At 48.0% G+C, this 15,580-nt stretch overlaps 1 protein-coding gene across 2 annotated transcripts in view; it reads left to right on the top strand.

Annotated features, from left to right (window-relative positions):
• Nucleotides 1–2,503: 2,503 nt before the first annotated feature.
• The window catches only part of CDK5RAP2 (CDK5 regulatory subunit associated protein 2), a 156,614-nt gene continuing 143,537 nt past the window's right edge, over nucleotides 2,504–15,580 (top strand). For both annotated transcript variants that reach the window (XM_079789850.1, XM_079789849.1), the window contains exons 1-2: nucleotides 2,504–2,726; nucleotides 12,960–13,027. In XM_079789850.1, coding sequence (XP_079645976.1) covers nucleotides 2,671–2,726; nucleotides 12,960–13,027 — 124 coding nt within the window. In that variant the 5' untranslated portion in view covers nucleotides 2,504–2,670. The remainder of the gene's footprint in view (nucleotides 2,727–12,959; nucleotides 13,028–15,580) is intronic.

Below are 15,580 nucleotides of genomic sequence, written 5' to 3'. Positions count from 1 at the left end.
AATGAGGGGGTGCGTGTGATGTGCCTGTCAAAGGGGGCACGAAAGAGATGTTCAGAATGTGTAAGTCCTCTTCCTTGTTTCCTTTCTCAAGAGCTTGCATCTTGCCCTGGCCGGCTTGGCTCAGTGGATAGAGCGTCAGCCTGCGGACTGTGGGGTCCCGGGTTCGGTTCCCGTCAAGGGCACATTCCTGGGTTGCAGGCTCGATCCCCAGTGGGGGGTGTGTGGGAAGCAGCCGATCAATGATTCTCTCTCATCTATCTCTCTCTCTTTCTCCCTTTCTCTATGAAATCAATAAAGAAATATATTTAAAAAAATTTAAAATATATATAGATATTAATTTTTTTCTTTTTTTAAAAGAGCTTTCAGCCCTAACCGGTTTGGCTCAGTGGATAGAGCGTCGGCCTGCGGACTCAGGGGTACCGGGTTCGATTCCGGTCAAGGGCATGTACCTTGATTGCCGCACATCCCCAGTGGGGCGTGTACAGGAGGCAGCTGATCGATGTTTCTAACTCTCTATCCCTCTCCCTTCCTCTCTGTAAAAACTAATAAAATATGTTAAAAAAATAAAAAGAGCTTTCATCTGCTGGATGGAAAGTTAGTTCCTTCATGTGAGAAATGATGATTGTAACTCAGCCTCCCTCACCAGAACAGAGTTGGTTGTGCATTAGTAGCTTTGAAAAACACACAAAGGAATTGCCTCCAGAGCTGTGAGGGCCTGAGACATCCATCCAGTCCAGCCTCTGGTTTTACAGCGGTAGAAACTGAGGCCAGAGAAGAGGAGTGGGCGGTCAGAGATCCCAGGGAGCCAGTGGCGGAACCAGCTTCGCTGCTTTTGGACACACTCATCTCATTGCTTGAACTCAGCTGTCAAGAACTGTTGGTTCCACGGCGTCAAGCACTGCTCCTTTCCTGGAGACAGTGGGTTCCTGCCCACGCTGTCTTTCAGGATGTTGTTTTATTGCTGATTCTGAGGTGGTTGAAGATCTGGGAAAGGGAGAGGAACAGGCACAGGACCATGTGCTTTATAGGTTTCACAAAGAAACACACACACACACACACACACACACACACGAGAGAGAGAGAGAGAGAGAGAGAGAGAGAGAGAGAGAGAGAGAGAGAATAGGAATATGTAGGGTGTTTACTGAACTATTATAAGTATCTTAGGTCATCTTCACATCCTTGCAGGATAGGTTTTGGCTCCATTTCCCAGGTAGATTGAATCATTCAACATATATTTTTAAACACCTGCTGGGTGGCAGGCACTGTGATAGGTGCTGGGGATAAAGCAGTAAACTATTGTGAATATAGTCTCTGCCCTCATGGAGCTTCCAGTCTAGTGCAAGAGGACAACACTGAAAAACAAACAAACACCCCCCCCCCCCCGCCCGAAATCTATACTTGCAAAATATAGTAAGTGCCACAGAGGAAAAGCAGAGTTGCTAAGACTTCAAGAAAGGGCTGATTTAGATGAGAGGATTAGAGAAGGCTTCTTTTGGAAAGGAACACTTGAAGTGAAGAACGGGGAAACTGAGGCTGAGGGTGGACTTACACAGGATAACAGGGAAAGTCACCATCAACCCATCTTTTCACGTTATTTTCATCCAGGACTCTCCTGTCAGCCTGCAGAGGTAGGTGGGCAACCCCGAGGTGGGGAGATGAAGGTTGGGTTCACGGGCCAAGCTCTGCCCCAATTACCCAGGTGTTCAGGGAGGCCCGGTGCTTTAGGAAAGGCCGCGGGGTTCCGCAGAGCCACGCTGCAGGGGCTGGGGCCGGGGGCGTGGCTCCAGTTCTCCGGTTTATTGGGCATGACTTTGGGCCAGTGGCTTCGTCTCGCTGGGCCTCAGTTTACAGATCTCAAGTGCGTTCGAGACCTGAAGGTAACGGTCCCTAGGAGAGATTGGAGAGGAAGTGTTGCTGACCACTGGGCTCATAGGCGTGAGCTTGTTTCAAATTAAGGGTGCAAATTACTACTTGAGTTGGGATTCCACAGGTAGGATTTTTCTTTTTCTCTTTTTTAAAATTTCTTTATTGATTAAGGTATCACATATTTGTCCTCATCCCCCCATTCCCACCCCACACCCCTCCCCGCCAGGTAGGATTTTTCTAAAGGGAGGCAGCACCGGATGATCGGGTGAGTTTCAATTGAAGGCGGAAAAAGGGAATTTGGAAGAACAGACTGTAAGGTTCGTGGTCACTCTTCTAGAAAAGCACACAGGAGGTTATGAACGCTGAAGGTCCCTGAGTGGCCCGATGCCCAGCTCCCGCTTAAACTAACGGACCTCGACCGACCTTCGCCCTCCACAAAGATGGCGCCTCCCCCGGCCGCGGCCAGGCTGCCCTCGTCCAACATGGCCGCCGCAGGCCTCACTTTCCTTAGTTTTGCGGGCCCGAGTGCGGGCGCCCTGCCCTTAGTGAAGATGGCGTCCGCCCGCGCTCCGCTGCCCGGCTTCACGGCACGCGCCTCGTTGACCCCGCCCCGTTTCCGTAGGAAGAAGCGCCGGGAAAGATGGCGGCGGCTGCGGTTTGAATTCCAGCGGCGCCGCCGGAGTCCGAACAAGAGCTGGATTGGAGGGGGCGGGGACCCGTGGAGCCGGGCGGGTCGTGGCCGCAGGAGAAGCCGGTGGTGCCGCCACCGCGGACACCAATGCCACCACCTGCTCTGTGTCCGTGATGGACTCGGTGTTGGAAGAGGACGTCACCCTCCCCGGGTCGCTCAGCGGCTGCAGGTGCGGCCCGGGTTCGAGGGGTTCGCGATAACGGGGTCGGGGTGCCCGCTGATGGGGGTTCGCTCTGGAGGGTGTTTCTGGACAGGGCCGGGTGTGGGCTGGGTTTCTTGGAGGGCGTTCTCTTTGGGGACCCACCCGTTGGTACTGAGGGAGGGGGCCTGGGGGTCCCGACCGGCCCCACACTCGCCCTTCGTATTTGGGGTCCTTCTTTGGAGGGGATGTGCGGGGCCGGCAAGGCCTCTCTGGAAGGGCCGAGGAGGGGGCCTCTTGGAGTGCGCCTCCGTGGGAGCTGGTGGAGGGGCAGGACTGGGAGCATTCTGGTTTGGGGTTCGCTTTCATTATGGGGACTTTGCTTATGGGGCCACCAAGACCGAGGCGATGGAGTGCAATGGTTAAGAACCTTGGCTGGAGTTGAACAGAATTGGATCCAAATCCAAGCCCTGGGGGGGGGGGGGGGGGCGCGGAGGTGGGCTGGGAGGGGTCCATGGGGGAAAAAAGGGGACATATGTAATACTTTCAACAATAAAGATTAAAAAAAATCCAGGTCCTTTTAGCTGAGTGACCTTGGTAGAGTGGCTTAGCCTACTTTCCCATCTGTAAAATGGGGCTAGTGGTAATATCCACCAACAGAGTTGGGGTGAGGATTAAAGGAGATGTCTGCCCATCCATTTGCTTGGCAAGTGCAGTGTCTGGCACATAATCAGTGCCTAAAAAATGATTGTGCTGCTATTATCATCATCACCATCATCATCATCATCATCACCATCATCATCATCATCATCAATAATGGTTGAGAGTGGCCTCCCAATGGACCTGTTCCAAGAGGCAGTTGGACTCCACTTTGCTGGTGGGACCAGGTGTCTCCTATGGGAGGGCCTGAGAGACCCTTGCGCTGCTCTAGGGCTGGGCCCTTTGGTTGTCCTGGGTCCCTGGTTGGAGGGCGCGGGAAGGATGCTGAGGACAGCCGGACCGAGACAATGCACTGTCTCTCCAGGTCTGCTAGGGACAGGCTGCTACTTTTAGTCAACAGACCCCAATTGAAAGGGCGACTATATTATTTGTTGTGCAAACCTGGGCTCTTTGAAGAGGGAAATGGGCACAATTAATATTTATGCCTGGACATCAGGCATAAATAAGTCCCATCTTGGACAAACCTTGACAAATAGTTTCTCTGTTTATGGAGGATCTACTCTGGATAAGCCAGAGCCAGGCCCTTTGCAGCTTCTGCTTAATTGGATCCAGTGGTAGTTCATCATGTCTCTGTCTTCATCTTACTACCACAGCCCCAATATATTGTGGTATGACCTCTCACCCGGATTGTCCTGTTTTCCCTGACCCCTCTAATATTCATTCAGTATTCCCATATATTATCATTCTAACTTGTAGCAGGTATCAACATTTCATTCCTTTTTATGGCTGAATAATATTCCACTGTATGCACGCAGCATATTTTGTTTATTCATTCATTGGTTTGTGGCATTGGGTTGTTTCTGCTTTTTTTTTGGCTATTATAAATAATACTTCTATGAACATTTATTTATATACAAGTTTTTATATGGACATATGTTTTCATTTCTTTCTAGGTATATAACTGGAAGTGAAATTGCTGGGTCATATGGTAACATTATATTTAACATTTTGAGGAACTGTCCAACTCTTTCCCAAAGTGGCTGATGTCTTCCAGGTCATCTGGTAGCTTCGGGACAAGGCAGTGTATGAGGGTCCTTATTTCTCCATAGCCTCACCAACACTTGATATTGTCTGTCTCTCTTATTCTAGCCATCCATGGAAGTGTGACATGGTATCACATTGTGGTATTGATTTGCATTTTCCTAATGACAATGATGTTTAGCATTTTTTCATGTGCTTATTAGATATTTGTATATGTTCAAACCCTTTGCCCATTCAAAAATATGAATATGTTTTGGTCCAGCAGTTCCACTTCTTGTTATCTATGCACAAGAAATCCTCATGCATGTGCACAAGGAGTCCTGTATGCATTGTAAAAGGAAAAACTTAGAAACAAATTGAATGACCATCAGGGGATTGTGTACATACAGATCTTTTCAAAACTATCTTTCAGACTGTGACCCATGACAGCTCATGAAATTCAGTTTAGTAGGTTGCAATCAGAATTTTATAAAATGGAATAGAACAGAATAGAAAACATTACAAGAATTAAGGGTAATACGTTTCCTTCTATGGGTCGTATGCAATAAGTTTTGGAAAAAAAGTGTTGTAGAATGCTTTGTGGGAGTTAAAAACATTGAGGGAGATCTATTTGTATTGCCATGAAAATATCTTTAGGACACATTAAGTGAAGAAAAGATGCTGCAGAATAATATATAAAATTTGATTGTATTTATTTATTTTTAAACCACAAAATAAAACGATGTCTCTGTGTATGTAAATGCATAGATTCAGATCTGGAAGAATACATGTCTTGTGGCAGCATGGTTACCTCTTAGGAGGGGACTGAGTTGGGAGTGAGGAGTAGTTGAAGAGAACATTAGGCTTATATATACTTTTTTTAAAAAAATATATTTTATTGATTTTTTTACAGAGAAGGGAGAGGGAGAGAGAGTTAGAAACATCAATGAGAGAGAAACATCGATCAGCTGCCTCCTGCATACCCCCCACTGGGGATGTGCCCACAACCAAGGTACATGCCCTTGACCGGAATCGAACCCGGGACCTTTCAGTCCGCAGGCCGACGCTCTATCCACTGAGCCAAACCGGTTTTGGCCATTATATATACTTTTGTATTTATATATTTCCTTTCTAAGGATAAGTAACATAGAATGACAAATGAATTGTTGAAGGGCAAACAAAAGTGCACTTGTAATAGTTTTCTGAGAGTGAGGTCCAGTCCCATCCTCGGCACTCATAACACTTTACCAATGAAATGCTTAGGCCTTGTTGGGTCTGTGGGGTGAGTGGACAATTGTTGCTGCCATATACAGACACAGAAAGAGATCGCTCCTATTGAGTGGCTGTAGAGTAAGGAGGATGAGATGGTGAAGCTCAGGGGAGTGTCCATTCATTCACTCAACAAATGGTTGACAAACAGCAGTCGTGATGGCTCTGCACTGTGGAAGTGAGCACTGAAAATCCTCTGCCTCTGTTCATTCAGACTTCGCTACAGCCCCCGGAGGAAGGGGTTAGGGGCGTAGAGGTTAAAAGCATGGAGGTTGAAATCTCGGTAGCTTGGCCTTTGCATGTTATTAACTTTTCTGGGCCGCTGTTTCCTCATTTTAAAAAATGGTAACATTTAAAAACTACCACCTGCCACAGAAGGGCTGTGATGAGCCTTAAATGGGAGGCTGCCTGTCCTCCCATGTGGTGCCTGCTTAGTGTGGGTGCCCTTCAGGGTATGATTATGCTGGATTTTGTCTCAGCTTTGTGATTCTAAGCAAATTAGTTTCTTCCCCTTTCTGGGCCTTAGTCTCCCCAATCTGTATAATGATAAAACCATATCTAAACTCTTTTTTTTTTTTATTGCATACAAAAGCTGCCCCTTTTTTTTTCTTTTTTTTTCAACTTTACTTCTTAGGCTAATTATCCGAATGGGAAGAGGGAGCTACTTAGAATTGGAAGGGCAGCTGGAACTGACTGGAGTGTGCAGATGACAGATACATAGCATTTAAAAGTGGTCAGGTGGTTGGAGTGTTGTCTCATACACTAAAAGGTTTCGGGTTTGATTCCCGGTCAGGGCACATACCCAGGTTTCAGGTTTGATCTTGGTTGGGGTGGGTGTGGGAGGCAGCTGATTGATGTTTCTCACATTGATGTTTCTCTACCCCCTATCCTTTTCAAAATAACAGAACAAACAAACAAACAGAAAGAATATATCCTCAGAAAAGGATTATTTTTTTTTAAAAAAGGGTAGGTTAAAGCCCAAGTGGAAACTTGACAAGGACCAGACGGGAATTTCTGGGTTACATAGTGGTTTCTTCTAAGAGTTGGGATGTCACACGTCATTTTTCAAAGTTTAGTATTTGCCTATTGGAAACTTGTCTAAGACTAAATTCTTTGGCTTTGTCAACCGTGATTGATCTTGGCTTGAGTAATTGATGGGTCAGTTTAGTCAGTGGGAGTCATTCAATGGCTGTGGTGGGGAGAACCCCAGATTGGGAATGTAGAGACTAGACTGTAGGATGAGCTTAATCAGTAACCCAGTGGGCCTTTGGGCCACCATCTGTGAAAGGTGCTGATTGAACTTGATTTTAACTTTTAAGAAAATTCAGTTTAGAAAATGGAGTTTGTCCTTCTAGTGATGCTTATTGGAGGAAATTGAGAATTATAGAAAATTAAAAGAGGAAAGTATCTCTTATTTCCACAAATGATGATTTTAAATATTTCCCTTGTCTTGTTATATATTTACTAGAGGCCCGGTGCACGAAATTCGTGCACGGGGTTGGGGTGTCCCTCAGCCCAGCCTGCACCCTCTCCAATCTGGGACATCCCTCTCACAATCCAGGATTGCTGGCTCCGAACTGCTTGCCTGCCTGCCTTCCTGATTGCCCCTATCCACTTCTGCCTGCCAGCCTGATCACCCCCTAACCACTCTCCTGCCAGCCTGGTCAATGCCTAACTGTTCCCCTGCCAGCCCAGTCATCCCCAACTGCCTTCCTCTGACAGCCCGGTCACCCCCAAATGCTCTCCCCTCCTATTACCTCTTTAGTAGATAGGGTTTTTTTCTTTAACATATTGGACTGTGTACCTGCCGTGGTCTTCACAAACCAGTAAAAATGTAAACCCAAACTAAAAGTGTCATAAAATAAACTTAAACAGGAATTTCATGAGACCTTAGAAAGGTGATATGATGTGGTTGTTTCTTTCTTTTTTCTTTCTTTTTCTTGATGTTTCAACTTTTGTCCTTTCTTTCTTTTTTCCTTTTATTCCTTTTCTGTCCTCTTTCTCTTAACTTTTCCGTTGGTAGAATTGTCAGTACTTGAATCTGTCTTGCTTCCAGAAGACAAAGAAGAGGGAAACACACAGTCATCTGAAGAAAAAGATGATCTATGATGGGATCGGTGGTGTTTCTGGTTTTGCTCTTTTCCCGGTTTGATTGTCATTTCTGCCGGCCCCGGCATCTTCAGGACTTGTGCGTGGGCACTTCTTATTCATGTCTACAAAACCTCCCTGCCGTGGTGAAAACTGTAGGGGAAAAGGCCTTCCTGGGTGGGCTCAAGCCCTGCCCAAGGTGCTGAGGAACCAGGGTGGGGAGCACTCTGCACCGCCGCTGCAGAGCCAACCTCCGGACCTCGGGGTACTCTCCAGTAATGTAACTGCAATCTCCAGGTTTGCCTTCAGAAATTAGTTGTAAGTTACTTCCGATGTGAAACCCTACCTCAGACATTTCCATGTGGTTCCTAAAGATTTTACAAAACCCATTTACCTCACTAACCTGGTCAGAACTTTCTACCCAATGGGAGAGGTTTGCTAGGCAGCATCGCCCAGATATCACCGCCCATCTCGAATCACTCGGCTGGCAGCAAGGGAAGTTCCAAGGCTATAGTGTGTGGGGGGGATCACTCCATGGGGGTGCAGCCTGACACCCCAGGCTGCCTCTTGGAGGGAATAGCTCTGGGGGGCACGGCTGCCTCCCAGGCCTACACCCCCCAGCTGCAGATGGGAGCTGATCTCAGAGGGGGCAGGGTGGGGGGGTGGGGAGGGAGGTGTATAGGCAGCCTGGGTCTCCCAGGCCCACAGCCCAGGCTGGGACAGGCAGCAGACGGCTCCTGCCATGCACGGGAACCTCACAGGCCCAATGCCCAGGCCGCTGTGGGCAGCTGATCGCGCCGGCCTTGTGCAGTCGCCTCCCAGACCCACAGCCCGGGCCTCGGCAGGCAGCTGATTGTGCACGCCTTGCACAATGTAACTGCAATGTCCAGACCAGACCCACGGCCCTCCCAGACCCACAGCCCGGGTTGCGGAGGGCAGCTGATGGAGGCTGCGGTGCGCGGGCGCCTCCCAGACCCACGGCCCGGGTCGCAGAGGGCAGCTGATGGAGCCGGCCGTGCGCGGGTGCCTCCCAGACCCACGGCCCGGGTCGCGGAGGGCAGCAGGTCAAGGCGGCCGTGCGCGGGCGCCTCCCAGACCCACGGCCCGGGTCCAGGCAGGAAGCTGATGGAGGCGGCTGTGCACGATCGCCTCCCAGACACATGGCTCGGGTCGAGGCAGGAAGCTGATGGAGGCACGCGCCTCCCAGACACACGGCCCGGGTCCAGGCAGGAAGCTGATGGAGGCGGCCGTGCACGATTGCCTCCCAGACCCACGGCCCGGGTCCAGGCAGGAAGCTGATGGAGGCGGCTGTGCGCGGGCGCCTCCCAGACCCACGGCCTGGGTCGGGGCAGGAAGCTGATGGAGGCGGCAGTGCACGATCGCCTCCCAGACACACGGCCCGGGTCCAGGCAGGAAGCTGATGGAGGCGGCTGTGCACGATCGCCTCCCAGACACACGGCCCGGGTCCAGGCAGGAAGCTGATGGAGGCGGCCGTGCGTGGGCGCCTCCCAGACCCACGGCCTGGGTCCAGGCAGGAAGCTGATGGAGGCGGCTGTGCACGATCGCCTCCCAGACACACGGCTCGGGTCGAGGCAGGAAGCTGATGGAGGCACGCGCCTCCCAGACCCACGGCCCGGGTCCAGTTAGGAAGCTGATGGAGGCGGCCGTGCGCGATCGCCTCCCAGACACACGGCCCGGGTCCAGGCAGGAAGCTGATGGAGGCGGCCATGCACGATCGCCTCTCAGACACACAGCCCGGGTCCAGGCAGGAAGCTGATGGAGGCGGCCGTGCACGATCGCCTCCCAGACACACGGCCCGGGTTGCGGAGGGCAGCTGATCATGGCGGCCATGTTCAAGCATCTCCCACACCCATGTCCCGGGTTGGGCGGGCAGCTGATCATGGCGGCTGTGCAAGGGCGCCTCTCAGACCCACGGCCAGGTTCAGGGCTAGGAGAGGATCTGGCCGGAGGGCAAAGCCGCCTCCTAGGCCAACAGGCTGGGCTGCTCGCTGCCTTCTCTCAACGGCAGCCTTCCTTGGGACTGGGGGACTCCTGCGGGCCTGAGAGGACTGGGCGCCGCCATCTTGTGTCTATGGGCGCCGCCATTTTTGTCGCGGAGTGATGGTTAATTTGCATATTACTCTATTATTAGATAGGATAGCCCACCTAATTTCCAAGAAGGATTAGTGGTGACTTTAGTATATATGTATTTTTTAAATAATTGAGGACATATTCTATTTAAGTTTTTTTCAGTTGTCTTTAAAAAATTAAAAAAAATTCTTTACTGATTAAAGTATTACATATGTCTCCTTTTCCCCCCATTGACCTCTCCCTGGCCACTCACACCCCCCAGCATATGCCCTTACCCCCCTAGTGTCTTTGTCCATTGGTTATGCTTATATGCATGCATTCAAGTCGTTTGGTTGATCTCTTACCGCCTCCCCCCACTACCCTGCCTTCCCTCTGAGGTTTGATGGTCTGTTTGATACTTCTCTGGATCTATTTTTGTTCATCAGTGTATGTTGTTTTTTATATTCCACAAATGAGTGAGATCATATGATATTTATCTTTCTCTGACTGGCTTATTTCACTTAGCATAATGCTCTCCAGTTCCATCCATGCTGTTGCGAATGGTAAGAGTTCCTTCTTTTTTGCAGCAGCGTAGTATTCCATTGTGTAGATGTACCACAGTTTTTTAATCCACTCATCTGCTGATGGGCACTTAGGCTGTTTTCAGATCTTAACTATTGTAAATTGTGCTGCTGTGAACATAGAGGTGCATAAATCCTTTCTGATTGGTGTTTCTGATTTCTTGGGATATATTCCTAGAAGTGGGGTTACTGGGTCAAATGGGAGTGCCATTTTTAATTTTTTGAGGAAATGTCATACTGTTTTACACGGTGGCTGCACCAGTCTGCATTCCCACCAGCAGTGCACGAGGGTTCCTTTTTCTCTGCATCCTCTCCAGCACTTGTCATTTGTTGATTTGTTGATGATAGCCATTCTGATAGGTGTGAGATGGTATCTCATTGTCGTTTTGATTTGCATCTCTCAGATGATTAGTGACTTTGAGCATATTTTCACATGTCTCTTGGCCTTCTGTATGTCCCCTTTAGAAAAGTGTCTATTTAGGTCCTTTGCTCATTTTTTGATTGGATTGTTTATTTTCCCTTTGTTAAGTTGTATGAGTTCCCTGTAAATGTTGGAGATTAAACCCTTATCGGTGATAACATTGGCAAATAATGTTCTCCCATGCAGTGGGCTTTCTTGTTTTGTTGATGGTTTCTTTTGCTGTGCAGAAGCTTTTTATTTTGATGTAGTCCCATTTATTTATTTTTCTTTAGTCTCCATTGCCCTAGGAGATGTATAGGTAAAGATATTGCTACAACATATGTCTGATATTTTGCTGCCTGTGGAGTCTTCTAAGATTTTTATGGTTTCCCGTCTTACATTTAAGTCCTTTATCCATTTTGAGTTTATTTTTGTGTATGGTGTAAGTTGGTGGTCTAGTTTCATTTTTTTTTGCATGTATCTGCCCAATTTTCCCAACACCATTTATTGAAGAGGCTGTCTTGACTCCATTGTATGCTCTTGCCTCTTTTATTAAATATTAATTGAGCATAATGGCTTGGGTCAATTTCTGGGTTCTCTGTTCTGTTCCATTGGCTTATATGTCTGTTCTTGTGCCAGTACCAGACAGTTTTGAGAATAGTGGCTTTGTAATAAAGCTTGATAATTGGTATTGAGATCCCTCCTAATTGGGTCTTCTTTCTCAGGATTGCTGCGGCTATTCGGGGTCTTTTTTATTCCATATGAATTTTTGGAGAGTTTGTTCTAGGTGTGTGAAATATGCCGTTGGTATTTTAATGGGGAGTGCATTGAATCTGTATATTTTTTTAGTTGTCTTTATAGCAGACACATTTTGTGTAAATCATTCTCTTGATGTTGAATTTTATGATACCCATATATTTTGCTTGGCACTCATCTTGGAGGTGTATGCCAGCTTTAACCCTTTGCACTCGCTTGCTTTTTTCTCGATTCCTTTATTCTAATGCTAACCGTGTCGAGTCACACTCGACATCCGAGTGCAAAAGGTTAAGTTTGGTGATCAGGCAGAATTATCTTTGGAACAGAATGGATTCCGATTTAGAGATCTGGAAAGAACAATCTGCCAAGAAGCCAAGCTGGGCTTCCATCACCTCCTAGGTTACAGCTTGGGGCAGGGATGCGTCATTGTGGACTAGACACAAAAGGCTTGGATTCTGGACTTGGATCTCTACTTAACTACCATTCCACACTGGATAGGCCGCTGGAGTTATCTGGATCTTAGCGCCTTCCTTTGAAAAATACATGGACCCTCAGGGAATTGGGTAGCTCTCATAACAGTAAATCCTTTGTAAATTATAAAGCACAGTATGTTTCTAGGTGACAGTGATATTTTGCTTCCATTTATGGGGTGCCTCCAATATGAAGATACCTTGCTGGGCACTGTGTCTTGTTTAATTGTCAGTTACTCTCTGAAATGGTTGCTGTTCTCCTTTCACAGATGAAAGAAGCAAAGCCGGGAGGGGTATGTGGCAGAGCTTAGAATAGGACCCAGGGTAATATCTTTTGTGTTAAACCACGCCTCCTAATATGGCTTAGTTTTCTGACAATGTCTCCAGGTCTTCACTGAACCTATTTTTATAATTCACCTAGTAAAACTTCTTGGATCAGTGAATTTTGTATTTTTGTGCGATGTTCTTAAAGCATCTGAATTGGTACCTGATTCTTGGAAGCTTAATTTTTGGTTGTGATAGATATATTAATAATAGTAATGACAAAAACAATAGGTGCCACTTACTGAGTGTTTACCATGTGCTGTGTGTTCATATACATTCACTCATTAAATCTTTACAGCTAGAGGGTGGTATTCCCATGTAACAGATTGAGTGAGACTCAGAAACTTAACTCGCTTATATTTGGCTCAGTGCCTCTGCCCCTGCTGCATGTATGGCACACAGAATACTTGTATGAGTGAATGAATGAATGAATGAATGACCAACCAACCTTACTGAAGGTCACTCAGCTATTGAGTTCTTAACCTCTGCACTGCATGCCTCCCAGGTGGCTCAGCTGTGTGTCCCTCTGTGGCCGTGGCCTGATGATTGTCATGTGCACACTGTCTTAACGGTCTCCCTGTTGTTCAAATACTAACTCATCTCTTATGTACATGTTCTCTCTTAGTGGCCTTGTCCCCAAGTTACCAGATGACCTGGAAGGTATCAGCCCCATTGCTGGTTTGGGAAATGGAGGTAAGTACACAAAACTGGGTATTCTCTTGAGCAAGAACCAGGGATGTAGACACCAGACCATGAGGGCCTTGAGGCCTTGAGCCTGGGACTGGGCTCTGATGTCTCTGGGCCCAGAGCCTACTCTGGCCTGGCTAGGCGCTCAGAGTAGGTGCTCAGTATTTTGTATATGTATTGATTTGTTATTCACTTCCTTTCATAAACATGGGACTAGAGCAGTGGTCGGCAAACTGCGGCTCACGAGCCACATGCGGCTCTTTGGCCCCTTGAGTGTGGCTCGGCTTTAGAACCACTTCTTCAAAATAGACTCGCCCAGGCCGAAAACTGACTTCTGCGCATGGGCCACGAAGTTTCAATCGCACTGTACGTGCGTGCCCGTGCGTGGTATTTTGTGGAAGAGCCACACTCAAGGGGCCAAAGAGCCGCATGTGGCTCGCGAGCCGCGGTTTGCCGACCACTGGACTAAAGGAATTGATGTCCTTCAGGCCATATTACATGAGTTTTCTTTTTTAATCCTCACCGGAGGACATGTTTTTTCATTTATTCTAGAGAGAGAGAAAGAGGAAGAGAGAGAAACATCGATCGGTTGCCTTACGCATACACCCTGACTGGGGATCGAACCCACAACTTGGGTATGTGCCCGGGCCAGGAATTGAATCCTTGACCCTGTGGTGCACGGGACGGCGCTCTAACCATGGAGCACACCGGCCAGGGCGAGTTTTCTGTTTTGCTACCAAGCTTGTAGGGGTTCAGTCTGTGTTTGCTAAACTGAATGACTGTGTGGAGGCTGGAGGTTGAACTGGTGACTAGTCAGACAAGGAAGGTCTGGTGGTCCCACTGCTGAGTGGCTGGAGGCTGAGGAGAGCTCCTGTCTGAGCTTCCGTGTGCCGAGGCCTTCCTGGCAGGCTGCTGGGTTCCATCTGCCAGCGGAGGCCCAGCATTCCTACCCGGGCCTGCCCTTTGGAGACAAATAGCTGGTTAGACCACAGGAGACGGTGCCGAGTAAATAAGCAGTCTATTGTGGTGGAGCCCATTATGAGGAGACTTTCCGCTTTGCAGTGTGGATTTTGCTAAGCATTCTTCATAACTTTTGTTTCTGAAAAAAGTGCAAGCTATCGTAAGTATCTGTGGGAACTGCTAATAATTTGACTTGTTGAAATATCTCAGAGAGATATTTTGACTTGCATTTTATTCTCTTCTCCAAAGTGATGAGATATGTGCAAAAGGGAGAAGTTTTTAGAGCAGGTCATATAAATGTCACAGGGTTTATTTCTGGAGCATATAGGCCACCCTTAGGTTTTCCTTAAAATATGTTAACTTTTAACACAAATTCAATAACTCTGGCTTCTGCTCTCCCTGCCCACAGGCAGTTAAAAGAAAATTGGTAGGCCTGCTCCTTAATGCAGCCCATGTGTACGTCTGCTTCATGTCAGGCTCTGGGCTAAGCACTGGGATTCAACCTTGAACAGGTTACAGTCAAGCTGAGAAGATAGGCAATTAAAGAATAATTATGATAAATCATATGACGAATATAACTAGCGAAGAAGTATAAGGTGCTGTGAGAGGGGTAAGAGGGAATTTACCCTGGAACTGGAGGAGTTGGGTCAGGCAAGAGTTTCCTAAGAAACTGATATGGGAGCAAAGACTTGAAGAATGAATAGTACCTAGATAGGGAGACAGCACAGGTGATCGAGAGCATGGCCCGTTTGAGGAGCAGGAACACAGACCTGTGTGCCCTGAGTCTGCGGACAGGGCCCTTCACAGTCTGCGCCTGCCCAGCTCCTGAACCTCTTTTCTGCGGAATGGCTCAGACGCCGTGCCCACTCACACCTCCGGGCCTCTGCATGGGATGCTGCTTTTCCTTTTGCTCCCTCATCTGCCTGCTGCCTCTTTAAGACTGAGCTTGAAGCTCATTGCCTTCCCTGGCTCTCCGCGGGCTGACTTAGGTGCGCTTTCCTTTCTGAAACGTACATGTTTAATTTTATTTCATTGATTCCTGTTGGGTGCTTTAAAAATACCCAGAATTAGATAACTTCTGCCATCCTGGTCTAAGCCACTGTGATCTCTGGCCTGGACTGTGCGTGTATTCTCCTAACTGGTCTCCTTGTTCCTCAGCTCCCTTCAGTCTGTTCTCAGTGAGGCAGCCAGAGGGAGCCTGTGGAAGCAGAGTCCCATCATGTTACTCCTCAGCTCAGAATCCGCTGTTGGCTCTCCGAGTCCTGAGAGGAGCCTACAAGGCCTTCCACAGCCTGTCCCCCAGTACTTCGCTCACCTCCTTTCTGCCCCTCTTAGTCCATTGGCATCACGGCTGGTCCTCAGACCCACTAGGCATGCTCCCCCCTCAGACTTCTCCCTTTGCCCTTCCCTCAAGTCTGCTCAGATGTCACCTCAGTGAGACCTTCCCTAATTTAACCACCTTACTTAAAGTTGCAACCCTTACCTCATCCTTGGTATTTCTCATCCTTATCCACTTTGTTTTTCTCTACAGTATTTATCACATTTTAACATACTATATAATTGCCCTATTATTTTTTTGTCTATCTCTTCTTTCCAGAA

This window comes from Cnephaeus nilssonii, assembly GCF_951640355.1.
Source record: "Cnephaeus nilssonii genome assembly, chromosome: 14".
NCBI classification, from domain to species: domain Eukaryota; kingdom Metazoa; phylum Chordata; class Mammalia; order Chiroptera; family Vespertilionidae; genus Cnephaeus; species Cnephaeus nilssonii.
The sequence above is the reverse complement of the archived record's forward strand: the minus strand, read 5'-3'. Positions and strand labels throughout refer to the sequence as shown.